At 39.2% G+C, this 27,782-nt stretch overlaps 1 protein-coding gene across 1 annotated transcript in view; it reads left to right on the top strand.

Moving 5' to 3' along the window:
* Positions 1-27,782, top strand: part of gmds (GDP-mannose 4,6-dehydratase) — a 302,854-nt gene that overhangs the window by 31,584 nt on the left and 243,488 nt on the right. The window contains exons 2-4 of the mRNA XM_015354685.2: positions 8,396-8,440; positions 14,372-14,459; positions 16,608-16,717. Coding sequence (XP_015210171.1) covers positions 8,396-8,440; positions 14,372-14,459; positions 16,608-16,717 — 243 coding nt within the window. The remainder of the gene's footprint in view (positions 1-8,395; positions 8,441-14,371; positions 14,460-16,607; positions 16,718-27,782) is intronic.

The raw sequence follows: 27,782 nt of genomic DNA, 5'->3' as shown, positions 1-27,782 counted from the left end.
ATACTCTGTGAAAAATGATAAGGATTTTTCTTATCCCAGATGTTGTCCCAGGATGTTTCGTTATCAAATTTGGAATAGCCTCAGCTGGTAAGGATTTGCAGGAAACTTCTAGACGAAAAACACAAATAGTCGAAAGCAGTCCTTTCTTTTTGCCCTTAAGATCTATGGATTGGGTGGTGGAGGTGTCCAGGGAGTTATATAGGCACGTATTGGCGCACATACATGTAATCAAAATAAGGAAAGAAGAGCCTGGTATATTATACTGCCTCATCTCTGTCTTGAATAAGGTGAGAGACAGGGGTTAATAATCAAAAGCAGGTAGGCCTTTTCTTGTGCGAAATTTAAAGACTATGCTGCAGATTTGAAACAGATTTTATACCATATAGTATAGTTAAAAATAGTTAAAGGTTGAATCAGGGATGGAGAAATATTATGTACATATACATATAAAAGAAGGTTATCAGCATATTGCAATATGTATAGCTAAGTATTTTCAACAAACATTTGGGGGCAGTGGTAATAGACTAATGAACAACTAGAGCTAGTGGTTCAGGAACCATTATTTCCTCTCAGATGATGTGGGAGTCCTTTAGGTGGGAGAACTATGTACTGTAATTTGTAGACAGACGCTCAAATATGTTCATTGCAGAGGACATCTGCCCTGGGTTTCATTGGCTTCAGCTACCAATTGTGGAAGCCTACTGCTTACTTGTAACGGATTACAGCAGAAACAGGGCAAACTGTTGAAAGTGGACGTCAGTGGCATATGCCCTTAGAAATAGCAAACTAAGATGAACACTTGTTGTTTGAGGTATCGACATATAGAATTTTAATCATATTAATGAAAACCTGTGTGATCTAGAACCAACCTCATTTATTCCCACTCGCACTAATCAAAAGTTTTCTTGGCATCCAGTGATTGAACAGTGAAACACTTCATGTATGGTAATTTGTGACGACTTTTTAAAACTTTAATCTCTGTTACTGCACTGTGTTACCACATAATAAGGGTACATTATCATAATTCACTAGAACCCTTAGGGAGTGGGCGCTTAACAGTGTCATTGTTTCCTTTTTAAAAATGAAACAAATTATTTTCCTAAAAGGAGCATTTTCTTTCCCTGAGATAAGCACAGCATAGGCACTGCAGGTCAAAAGTTTGAAAGCAAAGCAAAAAAAATGAGTAGTGGGACTGGTGATAGGGTGATATTGCTCATTCTTCACTCTGAACCTTGGCTTACTAATACTGTGACATTCCTGCAATGATAAGACTCGGTTAACAGAAAAGAAAACAATGCGTGTGAAAGTATCTTACACGTGTTAAAGCAGATCAGAATGTTCTTCTTTTTCTTGGAAAGCTGAAAAGTGGCAGGGGAAGTTGCTGGTAGGTCATAAATTATCTTAGAATGTTGGTAAATATGTTGTGTTGAATGTGTAGACAAAATGTAATGTCTTTGATGTGAAATCTTCTGGAAATCCCCCAAATTAGGCGGTATTCCTTATATACTGTATGCAGAACTAACACACACAAATATTCTTAAAAGTATTACAAAGCTAATTAAGAAAATGGAGAAATATCAACCTTAGTTTGATATTTCTCAATCCACATTTTATACTCCCTGTCTTTTGATTTGTAGTAACTCATAACCAAGGTCTTCTTTGGGAGAGCACATTTGCGTTTTATGTTAGTTAAATTCAAATTACTTTCCCAGCATCATCACATACATCTGTAAACACAGTTGACCTCCCGCAGGTAAAAAAGGACGTTTTCTGGCTCGACAAGTGGTTCCATACAAAGATTGGAATTTTACGAAAATGTGAATATTTACTTCTGACTATTTCACAATGCTCAAAAGTAGAACCTTCTAAACTGACTTCTTATTTTCTTCGTGGATATCCAATGCTATCTACAGCTGTGAAATGGCTGGTGCTAATGAATATTCACATTTCCGTATTTCTTATTCAGTGATTCCTTAGATACATAATAACACATTTATCAGTGAGAGGAGGCTTTTCAGCCTGTCCCGGTCAGTTGCTCATAATTCCACTGCGGATCTCATTTCTCCGTTTCTTCAAAGAAGTAAAGGTATCACATGACTATGTAGCCTGTACCTTGTGAAATTACATTTACCTCATTCCCCCTTGAGAGCTCTGTATTAAGTTGTTGCGGAAATGAGCAAAAACAGTTATTGTCAACATAGGCAACAGATATGCATTTTTTCGATGGTACTATGAATTGACTCCAACTATAGGAGTGCTCAGGTACAGCATATTGGGTGAAGCCCACACTGTCACTAAAAAAGGTTAATTGCTGGTGGCTCTAGCAAAGGCAGCGCAGGATACAGATTATCTTCCTTGAATGACACTGCTAGTATGACTTGAATGCACAAAAGCGATTACCGAGTTGCCGAGGGTATGAAGCCAAAGATTTGTGCTTTTCCCGCTCTGTCCTGTGACAAGCAGTAGGGATGGTTAGTTATAGATTCCCGTTAAGAGAGTCCCTCACGTAGGAAATCCGCAGAACAGGGAGGAGGTGATACTATGAGGGAGCATCCCCACTGTCTTCAAGGAGAGCAGCCCCACTGAGCTGCCTGTGGTCAAGACACTGACCGGAAATGGGATATCCTGTGGTTTAAAGCATCCTTGGGACTTGGTATTGAAAGAAATTGTAGGAGAATTGAAAGTTCTTCACTTTTTGAACTTGTGGTGGCTGACTTTAAACTTCAGGTTGTCTTGTATGAAGAAGTTACATATTACTTCGTGAAAAGGTGCCATGTGCAGTTAGGAATAAATGCATCTTTTAAGTGTGGTCTGTGGAAACACAGATGAGTGTAGTTTAAGTTGTCAAATTCAGCCAAGAGAAAATACGTCAAAATGTTGCACAGTGCACGAAATAGATTCCAAGGTCAACTTGTCTTCCTTGTGGGTAGACAATGAGTAGTGATGCCAGGAGTCTGAGCCCAGAACTGTGACTTAATTCTTTTCTGCTCCTGGGGTGCTTTGAGACCGGCAGCAGCAGCTGTCTGAGCTGGAATTTCACTCAGACTGCATGTGCCATACCTGTGTTAGCTCTTTTATGAAATCTGGCTGCCTGAGATAGCCCTCTTACTCTGCACTAGGTCCTACTATAAAGATGCATTGCTTCACTACATCACACATTTTTTCGTTAGAAGGGGTTTATGCACTCATTATAGTTAAAAGAGACCATATAAAATTTGTCTCGAAATAAATTCTTATTATAATAAAAACTCTTAAAATTGTATTTAAATTAGTGTGGTGATCTTTTACCTTCAATTCAAATGCCCATCTTAAACCAAAATAAAGGATTGTTCTGGAGTGCTGTCTTCATATTCTATGTTTTAAAACTAGTTGGGTTTTAAGACCGTCAGAAGTCAGTGTTTGAAACATCCATCAGGTGCTTGTCTAACCACATTACTACAAAATATCTTGTGTTGCAGCAGCTAATTCACAATTTTATTTAGTTTTTTTTATCAATTTTATTTTAGTGTTTGGTAGGTTGTGGGCTCAGGTACTAACCTTTGATCCTGAAACGTTTAAGGCAAAGGTTTAAAAGGCCATTTTCATCAAGTTCTGTATGAGGAATTGAGCTCTGACGTTGTGTTACTTCAAACATTCCAACTAGAATAGTTATTTTCAAATTTAAATTGGATATTACCTTTTCCGACTTATAATTTCTTTATCTAAATTAAGGTATGGTTTGTAACATAATAACAGTTACAAACAGCATTATTCCAATTATTTTAATGAAAACACATTTTTTTCATGCATGATGATTGTTCAGATTGAAAACAACCTGTTAGTGTAACATGATAGCTCTTTTACATAAAACAAAATGAATTACTTCAGTATTACAGCATGGAATTTAATCTCCAATTAATAATTATGTGACACTCAAAAACTGTCTGAGTTTTATGTAATTAGAGGCTGTACTATGCCTTTAGAAAATATTAGTTCATATTCTCTTTTTGAACTCCTTGCTAACTCTTCGTTATGCCCAGTAATGACAGCATGAGCAGAAATTTGTGCCTGTTAGTTTTGTAAATGTGTAAAGATGAGATTTCCACACATAAAATATGCACAGGTCCAGTGGCTTTAATCAAACTGCAATGATACGACATTGGTTTATGTTCTATGGAAAATGTTACTTGCTGACGAGAACATTGTGTTACCAGTCCACCTGAATTTTCAGGGTCCCTCCTTCCACATGCAGGTTTACCAAGTGACATGAAACTCAAAACCTGTCAACCAAGTGTAATGACGCTAAAGCATCATATGCAGATTCGGAAGAAACACCCAAGGGAACAGAGAACACGAACTATCTCTGCTAGCACAGTGTGACTGTATGAAAGACCCAGAAACCTGACTGCATCCTTCATGCAACTGTGACTTGTCGGAATCTGACACAGGAACCCCTTCCTTGGATAACATTATGACAGAATGTCACCACTCCCCAAGTCTGCTGCTTGCAAGTCAGAAATGAAGAGATCTCATTGGTTATCGGCAGTGTGTTTAAGACGGTTATGTCATGGCCGAGCCTGTCTGCAATAGAGAGACCGTGAAGGGTTTGCTGCAGTCTTTTTAAGGCAATGACATTATTTTGGTGAATGTTGTGAAACCTCTGTCTGTGCAGCTACTCAGGCAGCCAAAGGTTTCACTGGTTTTGGGCTAGTGTTCACGATGATGGTGGGAACTGCAGGTATTGAACACTTACAGTGCATTCTGTTGTACTACACCTGGCTTCCAAACAGATTGTGCCACTGGCCCGTGACTTCGTTTTAGAATCGAAAGTTCAGTCTACCGAATAGTCAAAGGAAAAATAATAATGGTGCAGAAAAAGAGGATAAAATAAGTAGTGATACATACAGTATCTGTCTCTACAATGGTTTCTTTTTGTGTTTGCCTGAAGAGTGATGATACAGTACTAAACAAGTGCTTTGGCCTCATAAAATCCTTAGCCTTAGGGTCATGAAAACAGAAGAGATTCTTTGGGGGTTGGTTAGAGTAGAATTTGTGGGGTGGAGTTTATTGGATAATTTAGGGTGGGGGCATAGCTGAAAGGAACTGTTGTTTTTAAAAGGTAGCCTGGTGTTTTTTGGGGAAATTTATTATACTGGCACAATTTCAGGAAAACTTTACATTTTATTGCTTTTAAGGAGCAAATGCCAGTGTCCAGCAGTCTGTACTGTGCAGGGCTCTGTAGGGAAACCCTTTAACATTATCATTCTGAAAGAGGATCAGGCTTAAATCTCATTATAATGGCAATCTTTCATGTCGTAGACATTTTAAAATTTATCCATGCCACTTTTATTCTGGAAATAGTAGTTCATTTTCAGTTTTTTCATTTTTAAACGATCGACTTGCCTTTAAAGATCTGGCAGTTAGTTGTTAAACTGTCTCCGGTTTGTAATGTATTCATGAGAGGCTCTAAACTATGAAGCAATTTGAAATATTTTGCTTCCTAACTTAATCTTTACTAAATTATCGTTTTCCTTTTCGTTTTTCAGAATATGTTACACCTCTTCCCGGTCTTTAATAATAGCTTTTCATTTTGCAAAATGTCATTTTGCTTAAACAAGAAAAGTGAAATGCAATTTAGAAGGGAGAACGAGGCCATTTAATTAAATTTAAATGGTTTTTGAGTGTAAAGAAGGTGGCTAACTTTTTTATCATCAGGAAACAAGCTGAAAAATGATGAATGATAATGAACAATCTTTTCTTGCAGTTCACAGTTTTATCAGGCTTTTACTGAAGGGTCCACTCAAAAGAAATTTAGTTGAAGTTCTATGAGTAAAAAAAACACTAATAAAGTGTCTCCTATCCTGTAAGCAGTTGTTGTACGTGCACCATTGTTCATTCTTCATCTGTATATAACCAACAATTACGGAAAGCATGTTTTACTTCTGTGAGGCCATTGTGACTAAGCTGAAAGCCTGAATTTATTTGACCAGAGACAGGGACCTGGTTCAGACGTGTGCCTGTAGAGGCCAGAGGTCACTGCACCACCTAGTCCCTGTGCAGCCTTTGCCTCATTAACAATACTGCAGAGGTCTTTGATTCCGGATGCAGCGAGGGTGGGGAGTTTTTAATGCTTTTAGCAGGTTTGGCACCGTTATCAAGAAATGACCGGGGAGCCTGCGAGCTTTTGTCAGGCTACCCGTACTCTGACCAAGGGCTGTTGCAGGATACAGAGCAAAAATGCAGAAATGCACTCCCTCTGAATATCCTTAGCTGCTTCTACTGTACATGTTCCCTCTGGCTTTCGTTTCTGTTTTAGTCACCGGTCGTCTGTTTTTTTTTTTTGCACCGCAGTGAATTCTCCATCACATTTCATAAGAGCGGGTTTAAAAAAAAAAGCGAGGACATAGAGAATGTGGGGGTGGGGGTGTTACTACAGCTGCCGGTCAGCATGGATTGTGTGAGGAGTCTGAAAAGGGAATCAGCGTAGTTAAGATGTTGCCAGGAACTTGTAAGCTTGCGCACATTCCCACTGGCTTGGAAAAGCAGTGCCCTATCACTTGATAGACTTGGAAAGGAAATGGAGAGGAAGTGAGTGCCACTGCTGGTTCAGAATGTTCCAGTGTGGTTGGAAACTCTGAGAAACAGCCCGGGTGAGAAGAACAAGACCTTATTGACAGGGTTCAATCCTGGTCTGGTCTGTTTCGCATCAGCTTTCTGTATGGCAAGCACACTGTTATTATTTTTCAGTCCCCCTGCTGCTCTTACAGTACCCACTGCCTTGCCCCTTACGGACCTTTAACAGAAATGGGTTATTATGTAATTCCAGAAGAACACAGGCCTTTTTTTATATGCAACCTAGTGTCGACTGTAAAAACTAAAATGGAAATTGATGCTGTCCGATTTATTTAAAAACCCTGCTGTAGGTTTGTGTTACTTCACTGTCTGCTTTCTATTTTAATCACTTTCATTATGCACTAGAAAGGCTCTTTAAGGTTATTTTAATATTTCCATGTTGAAGTGACTTGTCATGCTTTCTTTGTCTACACGGCTTATCATAAGCAAAACTACAAGCGCTTATCACTTACGTTGTACTGAATGTGTCTACTTCCACAGAGACAGTCAGTGTGAATTAAAAGTAATTCACTCATACTTCTACTTGTAGTTTTGCTTATAATAAGATGCTACATATACTGTCTTGTTGATAAGACATTAAACTAAGGTCTGCCCTGTGATGTGCTGCCTTGTGCCCATTGCTTGCCAGGACAGACTCCGGTTTCCCTGTGACCCTCATTTGGAAGAAGCGGTTAGAAATGGATGCTTGGATTAAATGAAGGTCTTGTACATAGTGGATTGGGGTGTTAGCTCCTTCGCCATTACTGAATCCAAAAATGCTTTAACAGTAGTTTTGTTAAAGGCTCCTCCAAGCCTGTTGTAAATTGGCGATGGCGATGGCAATGGCAAAGACCAGATTTTCTTGAAATGACTGTATTAAGTAAATCAGAGGGCCACATGGATAATATGACCCAGTTTGTTGGTCTATGTTCAAGGTTGAGTTTCACCGCTTAAGGAGAAGTATGAGCAGCTGGGTTGCCGAGCTGGAGACATTTGGCTTCTGTGTCTCAGATGTCCGTGTTCTGAATTGGTTTGTAATGAAGCGTTGCCCATGATTGCCCTGAGTAAGTGCTGGTTGTTCGGTGTTCCACATAGCAAACGCCTCACAGACACAGGAAGTAGAGCCCTCAGGGCTTGTGGACAATGACCCCTTTTGTATCTTGTGTCACATGTCGATGGAAGCACAGTAAGACAAGATACAGTGGGGAAGAACAACAAGCAGCTCAAAAGTGCTGTGCCTCCAAAACCAAGAGGTGGCCGATGGAATAAAAGTCAGTGTTGGAACGATTCCTACTTTCTAGACGCACTGAGACGGAAGTTAGCGGCTGATGATAAAATAAACTGGATGTTTGTTTATCACGATAACTTTTAGTCACAGCGGCTTTCGGAGCGGACGCCTCTTGGCTGAGCTTCTCTCGTCTTTTGGAACTCGACGCTCGCACGGCCGAATTAGTCTTCGGTCTCGGAACAAAGCCGTCTTCCCGCTTCACACGAGACCGTTTTCACTCGAAAGCTGCGCGTTATTTTTGACGATTGTTTCCCGCGAAACAAAAAAAAGAAACTTGAAGGTAGGAGATCTACATGGCGTTTTTTACGTTCGTTTTGCCAATTCCACCGCCCTCCGATTGGGCAAGGCCAATCCGTTCTCAGTATCCATAGATCTGTATGTGTGTATAGCGATGTTTAGCTCCACGGGGCCTTTCTGATTAGAGACTGATAACTTTAGGAGACGCTGAGAGTGCTGCAGTACTCAGTCTTGCCCGGTGGCAGCACTGTTACACCTCACTCTGTTTTGTCTTTGCAGGATGGCTCCTACTTGGCCGAGTTCCTGCTGGAGAAGGGCTACGAGGTGAGTGAGTGCAGACTGATGGAATCATCAGCGCGAGGCTGCCCTGCCTTCCTCTCTGGCTCTCCCCTGCGCCTCTGTGTGTTTTTCCAGGGAAACTCGGATACATAATCTCCTCCCCGGAGGGGGGGAGCGCACAGCTCCGGCAGCGCGGGAGCCAGCTGATTGTCCCTGGTTATCACTTAGCACTTCTTGAGAATGGGAGTTGTTTTTTTGTATTTATTTATTCTGAGTTGGGTGCTTACTCCACACTGTCTCACCACACACGCACACACACATACAGTATGTTATCCAAGGTTCCCACATCCCGGTGGCTAGATAAGCCCATCCTTAACAAAGCGAAAGCTGCAAGGAATTAAGGGGATAATTTATGATGTAATGCACCACAGAAACCACAATGAGGTCATGTCAGATTCGGAAATTGCAGTGAGCAATGAAGTTGTTAACCCACGACACCTCACCATAAGGTCAGAGATTTTTTTTTTATGATGGGACACATTTGTCAGTGTTAGTCAATCAACAGCAAATATTAGGCAGTGGCCTTATGAGACATAGTGGCATCTTTTTTTTAACAGAATATTGTGTTGCGGTACAATATTGCATCATGGTGAAGAGTTTTAACATTTTTTAATTCATTGAATGACAAACCACAGACTAATTAATCTTTACAGAAACACTAGTCATCCTTGGCCACTGAAATAGAAAGCAGAACCTCTTCTGTCTAATCCATTGTACTCCATGATAAATGTACTTTTGAGTATTAAGCTTAATACGAAGGCAAAACAAACTGTTGAACACGTTATGTGTCAGTGTCATCACTACATCAAACCAGTTGTGCAGTATGTTGCAGCAGCTTATAAACGGGATTTCTGCAAGCAAGCAAACTTAGCCTGAAATTTTCGGCAAAATTTCAAAGTATCTGCCCCTGCTCATCACTTCTTCGCATGCAGTGCAGCAGTTACGTTACAGGGCTTGAATTGGTGCTTAACACAATCACGTGAGGGCTGCAGTTAAGGAAAACAGCCTGTGAAAGCGCTCAGGCTGAACTAAACTCTCTCCTAGCCGCCCACCAGGACACACTGGTTTGTGCAAAATCCTCCCCTTCCCTTTATGATTGCGGCCTTTCACATCCTTTTTCTGGGGGCCTTTATACAGAAGGTTTCCTATATCCTGCCGCAAAGCCAACCAGTTTTCTATTTTAGAGCCAGGCTACATCTTACCTTTTGTTTCCTTGATTATACTGTCTTGCTGCTCCGACAACAGGCGATGTGCCGAAGGACTGGGGGTGGGTATGGCTAAGGTTTTCCTGTAAGACTCAAGGGGCTTGAATGTCTTGGGATGCTGAAACGTTTCCAAGAGATTTTTCAGATTGTGCTCTGTGCTGATATTGGGAAACAGTCTCACAAATGGGAATAGACAGGCAATAACAAGTATGTGTAACACAGCAGAGGATCTGTCTGATCCAAATGACTTTGTCTTTGAATGGATCTTTCGTTTGGTTTTTTTGGGCGTCCGTTTTTCCTTCTTCTCCCAAATAATTTGTTTGTTGAACTCAGACTAGCCCCACTGTACAGTGCTCATGCAAGTCATGTGTGGTAAAGAAATACTGATAATGGCAACAGAAAAATATTTGATTTATTCATTGGTGATAAACAGGTACTTTTTGTGACGTTAGATTTATGTGGTGGACAGCTAGTAAAAATCTTGAAGAGTTCAGAAGGATTCTTCTGACACATTTAGTCATCTTTAAAAGAGAACTTTTTTATGTCAACTTTTTTTTATTATGGTGGCAAAATTTAAAGTGAGCTGCATTTTGATCAAGTCATGTTCATTTAAATAAAAAAAAAAATCAGTTGGATCCTCTACATGGCTGAACTGAACAATGAAAGTTGAACTAAAATCAGGATATTATTTCAAACTAGGAAGAATATAATCTCAAAACATGTCACAGGTAAAAATTCGCCAAAGTCTAAGCAAAATTCCTTGAAATCTTACCTATTCAGTTTTGTTTCTAGTTTTTCCCAGCTGTTTCTGAAAGTTCTTTTTATTCCTCAGAGCCAGCTGACAGCCTTTAGGTAGTCCTGTTGTTGTCACTTTCCTTTAAGTCGGGATCAAGAAACAGACAGAAAGAACATCAGCTCTTTGGAAAAGAATCTGCTAATCCCACATTCTTAACTAGATTATCGAGTTTTCACACATTTTGGCATGTCAAAGAAGGTATTTCACCTGTGTTTTGGAGCAGACAGACAGAACTTTCATCACTGATTACAGTGTTACATTCTGGCATGGATTTTTGTCTGGCAGGTATTTCTCAGCTAAAAAAAGCGAGACCATGTGGTGTTTTCTTTTCTCACCTGGCCAACACGTTTCAGATGGTTTCTGTAGAAAAACCTCTGCACTGTTCCTGTCTTCGCTGAAATACAAACACAGGCCTCCGTAAGCACAGATTAGCCCTTCTTCGTATGGTAAGCTTACACCCAGAACTCTTCCACACACAGTCTTTCAGCAGAGCTTAACGTTGAGTTCTTTGACCAGGGCTTTGTGGTTTTTCACATGTCTAAACTACACCGCAGAAAATAAAAGATCAAATAATTACAAACTGACAGCACCTGTCATCAAACTTTGAACCAGTCTGCTAAATCAGTTGCTATTTTCACAATTCTTAATTCGAGCCTATGCTTTTTTTTCCAGTTTTTTTTTTCCTTTTAAACCCCACTGTGGTCAGCCACGTAGGCTCTCTAATGCTCCTTTTCCCTGGTCGGGAGGTGTGATTTCAGGAGCAAGGGGAGAAATAACCTGTCCCCTTAAATTCGGAATGGTGTTTTATTTTTTAACTCCACTGTAGACAGGAAGGCGGTATTCCACTTGCAGCACATTAACGGTCATTAAAAGCGAATCAAGGGGCAGGATACTGTAGTGAATAGAGGAAAGAAGGGCAGAGCACAATGCCATATTACACACTCCTGAACAGACCCCTGCAATTATCTCCTCTCTGCAGGACTTCCTATGGCTTCACATCCCACAGGCCTTCGCTCTGCTCTACAGATCTGTCTCGTCAAAGATTTGATCCTTGACACTGTGTCTACTGCTCGATGATGAGCACTCCGGAAGGTTCTGCGAGTGTGTGTGTTTGGGTCCCCACCCCCCCGGTCCTAATGATGCTTTATTGTCTGGTCTTTGGGGATAATCATCCTCTCGGTTTTCCCTGACAGACTTAGGAGTAGAAAACTCTTTAAGTGTCGTCTTTAAAAAAAAAAAAGAGCGTTGCATGGCAGTGCATGCCAAATGTAGGTTGGTTAAGCATTTTTTTTCATTTGTCATGAACTAATTTTAATCGGCTTTACATTTTCTGAAATGGAACAAAATTAGAAGAAAACAGCACAACACAACAGCACCCCAGTCTCAGCCCCTATCCACCTGTCTCTGGTGGTAACCCCTTCAAGCTTTAGTCCAGTGGGCCCATTAAACAAGAATCAGACAGCTGTGACAGGACTGTGCAAGAAGGACTTGTCCACATTTGCTGTAACGCTCTTAATTCTCCTGGGATCTGACGTCAGTACCCCCTGCACTGATCTAATGGCAGGCCCTTCCTCAAAGCTAGTAAATTCCTGCTTCGATTACTATTACAGTAATGATTCTGCCTGGATCTACAGTGTATCTGTAAGAAATGTGGTACGGTATCTAAGCGTGAAATTTAATCATTTTCTAAGAAGGTCAGTTGCCACCGCAGCAAAGTGAGTTTCCCATTCAGTTGCGAGACACATACAGTACAGTAGAATTATCTTTAATAAATCATCTCACCTTGTCCACACATTCAGCTATACACCTTCCCTGCAGTGTCCTGCGTTCCAGGCTTTCTGGAAAAGGTTCAGATTGTTTCCTGAATCCCGGTGTGGCAGCAGTGTTGTTTTTAGCTCACAGATGAGAATGTTTGAGGCTTGTCTTTATCTTTTGTTGCTGCCATTCAGACTGCTAGAGCACTTTCTGTGTTACAGCTCTGTTCTTGTAAATGGCAACATTTCCAGCAGTGATGACAGGATCTGATCCACTGTCCCCCTGCGGCACTTTTTGCAATCTCTTCTGGGCAAGAGAGGGCACCTGTCCACATAGGGGTACATTTTCTGTGTGCTGAAAGAACTTCCCCTGCAGCCTATGTCACAGCCAACATGTTGCTTTAGGACACAAGGCACTGCTGCCCTCTGTGGGCACCTGTCCTCCTGGCAAGTCTCCCATGTTCTCATATACTGTAAGCTCCATTTGAGCCTCCGCAGGTGACAGGAACTTCATGTTCTAGTACGACTGTGATTGTGATTTTGCTGCTGTAAAACGCGTCGATGAACTCCCTAACTTTTTGGTGTCGAGTTCTTCGCTCGAGAGTTTCTCAAGAGGGATATAGAGTGGCCTCCCTGCTGATGGTCATCTCCCCCTTCCCATCAGAACCACCTTGTGGAGCTGACAGCTCTCATTCTGCTCACTTCGCCTCCGGTGGGGACTGGTTTCTGAGCACACTGTGCCCTGTGTTGGCCTTGCATTCATTTTGGGACGAATCGTGGACTAGACTGTGCACTAACTGTTCGTCTGTTGCAGTTTGAGGAGGCTGGCTCAGGATTCATCAGAATGTTGTCTCTCCCACTGCATTGTGGATGTGGTTTACTCAGAGTATGAGAGTACAGGCCACTGGGGTGGTAACACCGTCCAGTAGAGGAACAGCCAGATCATGGGGCCATATTTCCCAGTGCTTCTCAGTCTCATATGTGTACTGTGGCAAACTTAGGCATCTGCAGGGGTGGCATCTCTTCAAGAGTAAGGAGAACCTTAGGCTGCTCCTGTAATCCTGGTTCCCTCTAAGAGGAAAGCTACACAGGGTCCAGCAATGAACAAGGAGAGGAGCTGTGTAACCCATTTAGGGTAGGGGGTGGAGACCGAGCATCAAGCTTCACTCTGGCCTATCAGCTGTTCTTCCACAAGTACCAAAAGGTCACAATCACTAAATGACTTTGAACATCCCAGCAAGTTTATTGACATCCAACACCTTATTGCTAAATTAGCCATTGCTTTCTGTAGTTAACCCAGTGGTAAGTTACAGCAAACAAAACGAAATGTGTTTGTCCTTTTGTTTCAGACTTACAATACTGTACATGACTCAGCATTAGCTGATATTTCTCCCTGGGACTAGAAGTTTGAAGTTGTAATATACTGTATATAGAGTTCATATCGGAATTCAACTGTATGTTTTCCTATTTGAAACGGAAAAATAACAGAGTTAGAGGTCGTTGCAGTAATCCATGTGCCAGATTGGATTCCATAATACTTACAGTAGGTTTGTCACCTACTGTACAGTAAGTATTCCAGACTATAGTGTTTAATCCATTAGACAATAAGACAAGGGAATCATTTTAGATCTTATTTTGTCTTTCAGTTTAATTCTGGTTTGTATATGAAGCTGTGCAAAGGGCAGAAACCAGTTTAAAAAATAATATTAGCAATGAGCTTTATTACACTTTGGTCAAGGGAAAATTGTGCCCTATCTGTGCCTGAATTAAGTACAGATTGTAAAGTTAGAGCCTATATGCCCTTTCTAAAGTAACACATTGTGTGGCCTTACAGCCTGAAATCAAGACGCATTAAATCAGAATGTATTTTTAGTACACCTTGTAACACACAACCTCCAAGTGAAAAACAAATGCTCAAGCATTCTGAAAGGCAATTAAAAATTACATTTCATAAAAAGTGAAAACCTAGAAAAATGGGTTGAATAGATGGTTATTAGGCAAGTTGCTTAGGTGGGCCTCTTATTGGTCCCCTTGTTATTTGAGGTGGTGCTGGCAGTGGAAGTTTTCATAATCCATTTGAAGTCCTGACGAGCCCCAGATCAGATGCAAGTGAAGGAATATTTTCACATGTGCTCAGTTCCTTGTGTTTTCCTTATCGCAGGTGCACGGCATTGTCAGAAGATCCAGCTCTTTCAACACAGGCAGGATTGAGCACCTCTACAATAATCCTCAAACCCACACAGAAGGAAGTAAGTCAGTGCTGCAGTTTCAGTGTTGACACCTTCAAAGAGCCTAAGCCTTCAGATCTTCGGGTTTGCTGCTCATCTATGTTTTTCCTTCTCTTTCTTCCCCCCCAAAATCTTTAAATTAAAACACAGCATCTCTTTTTTTTCGTGGGATATGGTTTTATAAAGCAATGGTTGATGATCCAGTAGTGATCTGGGACACTAGCACAAATGAAAACAACTATGGATGCTTTTTCCAGTTGTTCCCCTTTAGATTTTGTTTTTAATAACTAATCTTCAGTTACGTGTGTGACGGGTGTTAAAAAATGAAAATCTTGTGTATGAATCTGTTGTTCTGCAAAATTCTCTTACATACAGTATACCCAACAAAAAACAAAGGATACTTTCACAATTCCATTTAAGTAGTCTTATTTGATACGTTTGATGGTGAAGAATTCTTCAGTCTCAGTATAGACCACAGATTTTAAGCAAGCTAAATTTAGGATTTTTTTGCGTTGTACTTTATATGCAATAGGTGTTACCATGGCAAGTAATCTTATTTTTTGCTGTGGTATTTCGCTGACAAAAGAGACAAATTCAAATGCATTACAATCAAGCTATTTTGACAAGCTGAATTATATTTGACTTGATGATTGCACTGTCTCGGTAGCTTCTTTCCTTTAGCAAACAAGAAGCTGCCTTAAAACAGGACTGGGGAAAGTAGCTCTAACGCACACAGATTTCTGACCACAGGTATGATGCAAGTTTTCGGGAAATTTTGGGGCCTTGAGCTGTGTAACAGCAAACTCTTTGTTTCATTTTCCACTTGGCGAGGCAGTGTTCTGCGAGTGTCACAGACGCTAAAGTGTACTTTGCAGTTTGAGAACATACGTTATGGAAAGAGAAATACTAATACTATTAAAGGCCAAACAGAGTAAACAAGCAGCTTGAATGGCTATTTCTGAACGGGCAAAGTAAAATATACTAGTTTTAGCATTAGCAAATATCATTTTGCTTGTAATGAACACTTTGCACTCTGCGATACATTTTTACCAGAGGCCCATGTTTGATAATCGTGAAAAGTGAAAGGAATCCTCCAAGAATGATCTGAATTCACCTGATGTAAATATGAAGATATTCTGTAATAATTCAAGTAGGTAGTATAGCTGCGTCAGTATACGTAGGCTGCAAAGGAACAAGGGAAGGTTTATTCCATGCTGAAAAGAGAAGAAAATAAACACAACGTTTCAGCTGTGGATCCTTCTTCGGGTCAAAGGAAGAAGACTCCACAGGTGAAATGTTGTGTTTCTTTTCTTCTCTTTTCAACATGGGATACTCTGTAATGCCACCCATTGGTTTTGGAATTCACACACTACCTTGCCAGAAATTGAAAAATACAGGCTCGGTTTTCTATGAAATTGTTGGCCTGTACCAGTATATACAGTAAATGAAAATATAAAGGCTTTTCTTGTGGGCTTGCCATAATAAAAAATGTACCATTATTCAGACAATTACTGTGGTGTATTATGACAGTACCCTTTTAAAAGAATCAAGAGTGTACTAATGTCACAAACTGAAATTATGTGTCTTAAAGTTCAGAACAGCTTTTCTGTAATGGAAGTCTTTTTATGGATGAACAAAAGGCTGTGAGCAAGAAGTAAGCCTTAGGACATGGTTTTCCACATTTGCGTAGATTTCAGTTGTTTATTAATGCAAAATTTCTTTTGTGATGGGAAATATATCCGACACTTTTGTTATCTACCATACAGTACGTATGCCACATCTCACATTACAGACCCAACGGATATACCAAGAAAGGTATAAAAAGCATTACTATACCCTGTTAGTTACCATGCATAATTTTGTATCCTGTGTTGTTTAAACAAAATATTATTCGGTGTAATTACCAGTGTGCTCTTGAGAAATGTCAGTGTAATGCTCAGATCAGTGTGTTCTTTGCTGGTTTCCATTGCCTAAATGTGTGCTAGAGTGGAATGTATTTATTCATTCAATTGGCGCAGGCCAGAAAGGAAGCTACCTCACGGCAGTGTTTTTGATAGTATGGTTTCTTGAGACCACTTATATTCCAGTCATAATTGTCCCACCATGACATGCACAGCAAATTCACCACTGTCCACCCATGACATCATGAAATTGTCTTTTTCTCATCAGATATGAAGTTACACTATGGGGATCTCACTGACAGTACATGCCTGGTGAAGATTATCAATGAAGTGAAACCTACAGAGGTGTATAATCTGGGAGCACAGAGTCACGTCAAGGTAAGGATACAATTTTATCTGTTACAATACTTTAATAGGTTTGATGGCAGTGCACTATTACGTACACAGGATATTTTTTTTCTTTATAATCAGAAAAAAACATAATGCATTGTTTTCTGAATCACACAGGCAAAGCAACGTGATTTTATCCAGAATGGCCCCTTTCATCATACTGCCAGTTTTCTGTCAACAATGCTCTCTTGTCTGCCTTTAGCAATGAATGAAAGATGGGAAGAAATTGAATATTTCTTCCAACTCCTACATATTACGCATCCTCTGAGGCCTCAATAGATGAGTCTGCAGCTTCTTTGGGATAAGCTTTGCTCTTCCACTTCCTCCTTGAAATTATTCCGAGCCACACACAGTCAATTTTTGTTTCTCCTGAACTTTTGTTTGTGAAGAAGGCTATTATGTTCTTTAAAGAATGTTCCCAGCATACTAAATATCAAGGAAAGCAAACAAATTGAGTAATCCAGGACTTGAATTTTTAGGTATAGCACTTCTGAGCAGGAGTTTGTGGAATATACAGTAGAATTATTAATTATCACTTGTCAGTCCATAGTGTTAAAAGGCAGAAACGTATAAAGAGATATGTATTTGTCATTAATGTATATTTAAGCAATGCTGCAATAGGGGTAATTAGGTTTGTATAACTACATTGACCATCAAATGCGCTTAATATTTATCTGGTAAAAAATACTGTTCAAGGTTTTTGGTACTTTTTTAAAGAGCAGGCATCTTAGTAATTTATGGGATATAATAATATTAATTAGCTCTTTGTGTTTCGTTCAATGAGTCTTCTCATTCCTCTTCACCTCTGTTTGTCATAGTAAGCAACAACAGACAGCTGTTAAAATTAAAAATAAAAAGAACAATGTCGTTTTTGTTGTGCATTCTTGCGTTGATGATGATGGACACGAGAACAAAAAGGGTGATGCTAGATACTGCTGTTGCACACAGCTGTTGTTGCAAAAACCGTGACACTGCTGTACTTAAGATCTTCTATGGATACTTAATAACATTATTGAAGAAGAAATGTGGTACAAATATGTCATATTACAAAGTTTTTTGGCACAACAAAGGTGTTTGCTTTCCTCCTGATTCTCATCAGGAACGCATGTGTCTGGGATGCAGCTGAACCAAGGGATGTTTCCTGGACTACTAGAGAAGAACATTAATGCTAGTTGTGGTCATAGGATTGAAGGAAAAGTTTGTTCATTGAATGAATTGGCTTTAACTGGAGATATTTGGTAATCTGCTCTGATTCCCCTTTTAGTCATGAAAGACGGAGAAGTGGCTGAAGTTTGAGTCAAACATTCTGGCTTAGCCTTGGAAGACTGTGTGGGTGTGTTCTTCCATTGCAGCCTTTACACGCAGTGCTGGCTGTCATGTGTTGGGAACAGAAAGAACTGAAAATCCCCTCAGGACATTTGACTATTGTAACATACAAATTAATGAGAAAAGTTTGGATTTCGAAAAAAAGGGAAAAGCTAGATCCAGTTTTGCCATTTGCCAGAGGTATTTTGAAGTCATTACAATATGTTACCAATGCCATTTAGGGGTAATCATTGAATAATTATGTTTAATGAAGCTTTGGAATTGTCATACAGTAGGTGTGTTTTCACTAAGGAGATGACCCACATAACTAGAGATGACCCACAAAACTAGAAATGACATTTTGACTTGGAGCCAGCTTTTCAGCAAAGAGAAAGGCTAGTTTATCTCCAGTTCTCCGTGTGGGTGTTTGTTTTGCCCGGTACACTTCATGAAAAAAAGCTTCCTATCAGCCTTCCATCTAATTATATGTAGGCTGCGCTGAAAGTAAGAAAATGAAGTGATGTTTGTTTTCCTACAGGAAACCCATGAGCATGGTGATATTTCTTGAAATTCTCTGGGCACGTTCCCGGGTAGTTTGGACTGATGTCTGTAGAAAAAAAAAAAGTAACCAAATTCTAAACAGTCGTTTTTATCATCCCACAGCAATTAGAGAGTCAATGCTTGTTGTTTGTTGGATCGTATCTCACAAAGAGCCATTGTTTAGTGTTAACATGCTCCTTCAGAGGAAAACCAGGTGACATAATTCTGATTCTTCCCATGTGAAATGAAAAGTAGGAGGACATTTTGGGGAGCGGGGCTGTGCAATCAATTTTCGAGGGCGGGGTGCCTCTTTGTTTCTCAAAGGTATTGCTTGTAATCAGGCTTGCTGGATGTGGTTTTTCCATGGATTTTAAGCCTTATTAAGGATTTGTTTTTAACAATATCACTGTTGCTAATCCAAATAGAATATATGTCTAGATAAGATCTACGTGGGCAACAGTTTGAAGCGTAGTAGAAATTCTGATGAGTGTGCTGAAAAGGTTAACATGAATCTTCAGAAAGATAGTCCTCATTTAACATGTAACCGTTTACAGATTGTTACAATCAGGAATCAGAACTTGTATAACGATTTTCTGGATAAGGGTCATTGGGAAATCAGTGGCACTTCTGTGCAGTGGTAATTCCCCTTGACTTCAAAACAAAAGAACATGGCGCTGGGGACATGAAAGAGAGGAATGTCCTGATATCACCTCAATACGAAAACCATATTGCTGATCTGGATTCTGTTCAGTGAACGTCTTTTTAGACTTACTGTAAGTCTTGCTTCTTCAAATTTAACACAGTAATTTGAACCAGTGGTAACAAATTGAACCTGCAGGGTAGCACCTTTAAAACTGAGAACAGGAGGCACTTGTGGGATGCTGTCGAAAGCTGATAGCTTGGCTTCTTTCAGGGAACAACAGGATGGATAGTGGACCAGTAGGCTATCAAATCACCCTCTTGTTTATAAACTTAAATTCTTATAAATAGACATTTGTGTTCTCATTAAAAACACGTAACATACCTGCTGTTTGGCACTCTTTCTCTAATTGGTGTTCATACTAACATAAATAGAAACAAAATGAAAGAATCAACAAAGCCATTGGGTGAAAGATGAAAGATGTTTTTCAGTAACAGCTCCGTATGGAAACATTTCCAGAATAACATGTGTGCCTGACATTGTGCGCTAGAAGTCAGGCATGCTATTTTTAAGAGAGGGTATTGACTGAACAAGAAGAGAAAGCTACAGTTGCTTTGTAAACAAATAATAAGCAAGATGTCCCAGACGGATTCAAATAAAATGATGGCAATGCGATTAATAATTTACACATTATCGCCTGCTGCAGCGACAGGTGCGAAATGTAGATTTCAGTAAAAAAGGGAAATCCTTATTGGTACAGTATTGGTAAGTTAGAATATTCTTAATTGCTTCAGGGCTTTAGGCAATCAGACAGATGCTCAAAATATGACCTTTACATTGACTAAACGTAATAGAGTAATCCCTTGTCAACTACGACAGTAACATTCTTCAAAAACCCTCATGGTCGGTGAGTTTGAGGATGGTTACTTTAGACATTATGGGGGAAATATTGGATCTTGGCAACTGTTGCAATTCAACCAATTAAAATGCCTCAAATGTTTTTTTTACCTATAATGAGTAAAGAAAAACAGTATATTTTGGAAATAGTATTGTTTAGGTAGTTTTGAAATGAGTTTGTGACATGATTCTTAGCTCTATTGCTGCGATGAGGCCCATGTAGATCTGGTCACATCGGCACATCACTGTTCCCCTTCTTACCCCATCTGTGACAGCTTCCTTGCTTTCCTTTATTGTACAAATTGTAGATTCATCTACACAAACCAACCAACAGCACCGTCCCTTAGTCCTTTGCGCAACTCATCAAACACTTGAATTATTTCTTGTAAGTTCGTTGCAGATCTAGATCGGTTAGCAACACTGGACTCTCCTTCCTTTCTCATGCGGTTAGGAGCCATTTTTAATATCGTAATTTATTATTATTATGATTTAGTTAATGGATATCAGTTTTATTTAGGAAATCAAAATCACTAACACTTTTTTTTTGCACAATCCAATATGGAATAACCATCAAAGCCCGGTACAGTATTTAACACTTTAAGCACATTAGAGAAATTGCGGACACGTCTATTCACGAAGACGTGATAGAAAAAGAGCGAGATCAGGCTGCTCTCTCTCCTCCTCTCGTGAAAGGAACTCTCGAGCCAGTGTGCACCGCAGCTCACGAGTGCTCCTCCACCTCACGGGTGCTCCAAACTGGGGTTCAAGCAAGATAAAATGGCATGCAGAAAATATTCGAGCAGGAACTCAAAACCACATAATCATTTTGTGGTATAATTTCTGTGGTATAACAGAAATTTGCGTAGAGTGAGGGATAACTGTATTGAGTTCATTTTTATTAGTGAGTAAGTTAATTAAAGGGCCGTCTTACAGAAGGCTTGCTAGGGGACACAGTTTACTTCAGTGTGTTATGAAAATGTGTTCACTTTATAGCCAAGAATACAATGCTAAACTCTTTATACCACCTTAAGCTGTAAAGATTTATTGTTTATTTGAGTTCACTGGATGTTGCCATGTTAATTAGGAAGGAAAGGCTTCGAATTACATATGACCACCCAGCACTTTATTTTAAATGATGTACCAGATTGTACTTTTGAATTCTGTCTGGAAAGGGTTGAACTGACTGTGCATTGCATTTCGAGATACCACTGTACTTTGGATCTTTGTGTTACCATAAATTTAAATGAAATATCATCATGGAATCTCGAGGCAAGTGGTTCTATCTCAGTATCTTGTTTAGACCAAAATAAACTAGCTGGCATTTTATCTGAGTCAGTGTGGGACCCTGTTAATTATTAAATGCCACTGCATTTAGCTCACATGTTTATTTTATGCTTTCCAGAACATTTTAAGGATACCGGTACAACTGATTACAGCAGAGAAATTTATTAATGTGACCTTCACTGTCACTTAGTGCAGAGTTATTTTTACGGGATTGTTTTTGGTTGTGAGAGTCCTGCCTTCCTGTACAGTATCTTGCCTTCTTTCTCCAAATTTTGGGTGTTTGAAAGCAGCCTCTGTGTCTGTTTCCAGAATTTTTAGATGTTCCCAGGCTAATATCTAGGGATTTGTTCACAGTATTACTTTGCAATTTCTGTCCAATTTCCTGAGGACTGCCAGATGAATACCATCCACTTTTAAAGATTTGTTGTTCCTCATTTTTTTTAACGAGTCCTTTATTTAACTAGATACTTCAATTGAGAATTTCTCATTTACGAACGATGATATAGGGCACACCCATTTATACAGCACGCCATTCAAGGGACAATCTGTGGCACCTGGGATTTGAACCCATGACCCTCCAGATCCCTAGCTACTCTCTTCCACGCTGCTGCTCTTAAACTTTAGTAAAACCCAGAGTGATGTCATCTTCCTTAATACCTGTGATAGATTAATTATCCATCTAGAACCTTTTCAGCTTTTTACTATGGTAGCCGTCTGTTGTCATTTTAACATGATCTAAAATCATTTTCCCTATGTACAGTGGCTCCCTGCACTATTCTGTGTATCCTTTATGCAGTCAGACTACCTTGTGGTTTATTATAATGTAGTTAGTTTCAGTTGGGAATTCAAATCTGTTGGGAATATATTATGTTCATCCAGATATTTCATTCCTATTATACACATTCCAATTCTACTATAAATTACATCATGGCTACCACGTCAATAGAAGGAAATCTTTTAACAAATCTGTATTATGCCATTCCTAAAATTGATTTTTTTCCCATCATTTAGAGCCTCCTGAATGTCTTTGTAGTGATCATAGACGTGCCCTATACAACTTGCAGAATTTAAAACATGTAAAAGAAATTTGAAGTGAATCAGTACGTAGAGTAATTCCATAATTATCAAATAAGACTTCAGTGTACCAGCAAAACAGCACAAAACAATTCCTTTTTTGGAAAACCTGACATCATGCATAAACCAAGAACCATTGTGGCCTTCTTGGGTTTCTCTTGCACGGTTTTGGGCATTGGAGCTGCCAGTATGTGCCCAATGAAACTTCACTCCATGTACCACTTGTGGCTTTGTGAGCTCTCGTAGATGGTTGTCTTGGAAGTTGTGTTATTCAGATTCACCCATCACTGCCTGGGCCGATTCAGATCAGGTGGCAATGGAGAGCTGAGTACTTTGCTCCATTTCATTCCGTTGGTTGACCTCTTTGTACGCTTCAGATTGCTGTTGTGCTGAAGAGTGAAACTACTGAAACTCCAGAGAGCCCCAGACAAGTGTCTAAGAGCAGCAAAGTAACTAGACCTTAACATTAGCTAGAGTTCCAGGTCCTAACAGCTAGACCCCTAACCCTTTGATATGCACAACAGTGTGAACAGGATATTTCATTATCAATCTTGGTTTGCTTTGTCAGCATACCACTGTCTGGTGCATTTTTGTTCTGAATTGTTGAAATCATTGCGCCTTGTGTTCTTTATCTTTTCATGCTTTTTTGCTTAAGTTACACTTAAGCAAATCTGATCTCTGATCTGTTGCAATTTCTTCCAGATTCTGCCAAATTTCTCTGTGGTTCCTACAGTAGGCCTTTGCACTTTGATCCATATATACTTTACCTCATAAACAATTTCTCTTAGAGAGGTTGTTTGATATTTTACATTCCAAATCGTCCTTGTGGTTAACTTGTACTGTACCTATTAACCTTTTAGATTTTGCTTAATTTCTCAGAATATGACAAAAATTGTGCAACATTTTCACTAGTGTAATTTAATATCGCAGCTTTATTGCATGATCTTTAGTGTTACCCATTGTGAATGTAATTATATTGTGGTTTACAGAATGTTCTTGGCTTGGATTAAAGCTGTGATATTTTAGTCACTAATTATGTGACAATTGGTCGGAAAAGTCTTGTTTTAGGTCAATAGTTATGTACGCTTGATGTAGCTATTGTTTGTAGAGGTGATCCTGTAACTGGGTGAATATTGTTTTTCCATGTATGATATAGTGTATACAAAATGTGCTACTGTGTGCTATATATGAATTATTATTCGTTTTTCAATGCTTTACTCTAGTTTGCTGTAATATATGATTGTACATTGTATATTTATCACTGTACCTACAGTAGGTAGGTTGTATTCTGTTGTCTTTCATTGGAATCAAGTCATTTTTACATTTTTTTCATTCAACAGTTGTCTGTTTTTTGGGAACTTTTTAAAGTGTTTTTTATCTTGTTTAATGACCTGAAGGATACTTTAATCTGGAAACTATGCAAACTGAAATGTCAGGCTTTTCTGCAAGGCTGACATTTGAAGCGATAGAGACACAAAGGGCTCAGCTTCATTCTGCCTGTCTTCCTTCAGTTATCTCCTTTTGACTGAACTTGGCAGTCATGGGAAGGAAAGTGCTTTCGAGTGCCTGTTCTCCATTTGCTGCAGATTTGAGTGATGGAAAAGCTGTTTGAAAAGCAGCTGTGTAGTTGGTTTCAAGCACAGCAGGGTGACAAGACATGAAAACGTGCTGGGAAAAAGTTATTGCCTTTGCTGAAATCACCCTTCTCCTCTCTCACTTTCCACCAGCCTGTCTTTTTTACTGTTTCATGTGTTCTAAAAGGAACCTGCAGTGACTCTAGGAAGATAAATATAGAATTGTAGTGGCTCCAGTCAGAATAGTCTCATGGAATGAGATCTGGATATATTACGTATATGGATATTAATTGGCTCTCGTTGTTTCACAGCACTGAGAGTGGAATTCCCTAACTGGGGTTCTAATTCCACATCACACAACATAAAGTCACAACGGAGTACTAGAATTAACATCTGTTAGATGGTTCTGCATTGTAAACCAGTGAGAGCTAATTCATATTTCACCCCTGTCACTCTCTGTGCCTGATTACAGTTCAGACACAACACAACCCATGTGTGTCCTTGTAAGACAAACACACCTGTACAGTATATACTCATTCCTGCCCATGACATTCGTTGGAAATCAGAGGGGTTTAGTTTCACTTGCCTAATTTGAAAGCTGATCTGCATAATGTTTGATCAACAGGTATATTTGAATTGTATCTATTCCAGAGAATGCTTTGTATTTTTATAACTGCTATTTGCTGCTTCACAACTATAAATTTGTCATGAAAAACATCTTAGTTTATACTGCATACAGTATATTAACATTCAAAACATTTTATTGTGAATTGCTTTTCAAGGAGCTTTGTTTTACTTCGTTTACCAGTACAAACCTACAGTATCAGCATTAATGTAGAACTTCATATACAGTATGTAGTGGTGGCCATTTACATCATTCACAATAGTCTTTTAAATTTCTTGTCATTAGCCAGCATTTGGCCTGGGTAGCAAGTACAGTAAGATGGATTGAGATGTTTATTTAGGTTTTTATTGCAGTTTGGTGGAACACGGTTGAAACTATATCAAGTGTGAACTGGACTAATTAAAACATACTTAAGTGGATTTCATGGCTACTAGGTTCCAATTCTGTTTATTGAACAAAAAACTTAGAATATTTATGTTGGTAACATTTATTTGTCAGGAAAGGATTGGAATTTGGAATTGTTTTAGTTTTAAATTAAAAACTGATTGGAAGGTAACTGTATAAGGGGGCTTTCTAGTTCATCGGTCTCTGGGATTTCTGCATCTTGACCTAATCTTGTGTGATTTAACAGCTCACTGAGCAAACAGTGGTCATTTTGTGTCAAGCTGATTAAAACTCAATGAGGGGTAAAATAACATATAGTCATGTTTTAAGAACAATATAAGTTAATCGCTTGTGAACAGATGAGAAAAGCAGTTGAGAGGCTGTTTTGCTGAGGGGAGGGTTTTGAAGTGTTTCGTTTGGCTGTTGAGTAAAAGAGTACTGTAAGTGTGTGGTACTGTGCTCTTCTAGGTCGGTACTGGTGGCCAGTACTGTTTAAGCCATTACCTGCAACACACACTGCTTTTGATAATGGTTCTTTTTTTTTCTTTTTTTTTACCTCAACCCCCTCCCAATCTCGCAATCTTAGTTAATCTTTGCTTTTCTGTTCTGATATGAATGCAGTAGTAATAAGAATTGATAAATGCAATTATTTAAACATTGTTTTTAAACTGCTTCACAGTGCTTATCCATGAATAACAGCGCACAACACGCCCATTGCACAGCTAAATAAAGAATATTAAAAAGCAAAGAAAGGAAAGCAGAAATGACAATAACAAACACATCTTTTTGAAAAGGTCATTTATCCAGGCTTGTTATGAAGTGAGTATTTTGCAGCACCTTATTTTGTGACTTCAGGAGCCAATTAATAAAACAGTATCACAGTCGACATGCTATTACAATTAACAATTAAATTATTGCTTTTGACAAAGTCTTATTACTATGAATTAGCGCTCAGTGAATACAAAACAATCATACAATGGCAGAAGTAATTTCAATGCTAAATGGAAAAATATATATTTTCTTTAAAAAATAAGCATACACTGGCAGGTAAAAGTAATAAATGATTAAATAAAATTTAAATGGTATGTTGGATGGCCATTTTAAATTGTTAAAACCAACCTTAATTGTAGTTAAACACCACAAGTAATTATGTATAAATGGATAAATACTGTATGTGTGTAAGATAGACATAAATAAGGAGCAAAACGGTCTGGGATGCTGTGACTTGGCTGTTTGAGTGCATTCAGAATGGATTATAAACAGATTCCAGAGCACGGGCTATCCTGCTTCCTCCTGTATGAGGCTTTTCAAAGCCCCAGGCCTAGAGGATCCCTTAACATTCAGTTCTTTATCACTGGTCACATGTATTTACTGGTTAGATTGTACAGACTGAAATTCATCACTGTAACCTCAAGAAACCTGAAATTTCATGATGTGCTTTTTTTTCTTCGGATACATTCATGTACAGTAGGTATGCAGGATCTCCTTGATGGCAGGTTTCAAGAGCTGTTTGAAAACTAATCAAGTGGAAGACAAAGGAATTTCCCATGCTGAAAATATTGGGAGATTATGTAATTTAGTAAGTAGACCAGTGTGATCATTTCAGTGTTGTTTTTTTGTTTTACCACAGTTTCAGAAATAGACATTTGCCGCTGAAGATTGTTTCTTCCCAGTGTGAAACTGTGCTTTATTGTTTACTGTAAATCTTTACTTAATGTATCGCGGTCGATCCTGTCACAGAGACGAATTATGTTTTTTTATTAATGCTTTTTTTTCCCATCCCAGTCCACAAATGAATTCTGTGTGACTATGCAGTTCTTGTTTGAACACATTTCAACCGATACCGCTTGATCTAGGTGTAGGTGGAATTTTGTTTTTGATTCTAACGAAAAACAAGTGGAATTGGCATTAATTAGCAGGCCCGACAAAGGCGCAGTTGCCAGGTTCTGCACAAACAGCCTGCTTGTTAATTTTGACTGCTGTCTTTCTGAAAGGAAATTTAAGTGTGTACCAGCTTCAGGTGTTCCGCTTTTTTGTGAAAGCTCCTTGTTTGTACATGTATTATTTGCCCTACGTACAACCCTTTCAGTATAAGCAAAAAAATAGTCTTGGGTTTGTTTTTTTTAAGTCATCTTTTTACATAAGTGCAAGTCTTGGTGTTTTTTTTTTCTCCTGATAGGTCTGCCCCTGTTCTTTATTTCTACAGTATTTGTAGAGTCCTAACTGGAATAATATACCTCAACTTCAACTGCTGATTCTGCCACTAATAACAGTACACGCGGGTTCATGTTTTATTAACAGGCCGTCCCCGTGAAATGAAGTCCTTGCCTGACACCTGTGAAAAATGTTTTCTTGCTCCGTTTTCGCAGAACGCAAAGCCAACTGAGGTTCGGCGGCCTGCCTCTCAGATGGTTCCCACCTGCCGTAAAGATCTTCTTATTGGATGTATAAATGCAAATGCAGCCGTTCCTCAGAGACACGAGCTCGCAGTGTCGGTTTCTTTTGGTTAAACCCCTCTGTTTCTATTGCAGTTGTTTGGACCAGCTCTTTCGCTCGCAAGCCGAGAGAGGGGAATGTTGTGTTTAGCAACAGTGGGGTGTCAGGTTACTTCAGAGAATAAGAGTAAGTCCAAGTAGGTCCCCCTAGATCTTGAAGCGTACGTAGTGCAGTTCTGCTCTTTATTCCGGTTTGATTTTTTTTTTCCTGTTATGAATCTTTTACCATAGAGCT

The sequence above is a fragment of the Lepisosteus oculatus genome, chromosome 6 (assembly GCF_040954835.1).
Source record: "Lepisosteus oculatus isolate fLepOcu1 chromosome 6, fLepOcu1.hap2, whole genome shotgun sequence".
Lineage (NCBI taxonomy): Eukaryota > Metazoa > Chordata > Actinopteri > Semionotiformes > Lepisosteidae > Lepisosteus > Lepisosteus oculatus.
The sequence above is the reverse complement of the archived record's forward strand: the minus strand, read 5'-3'. Positions and strand labels throughout refer to the sequence as shown.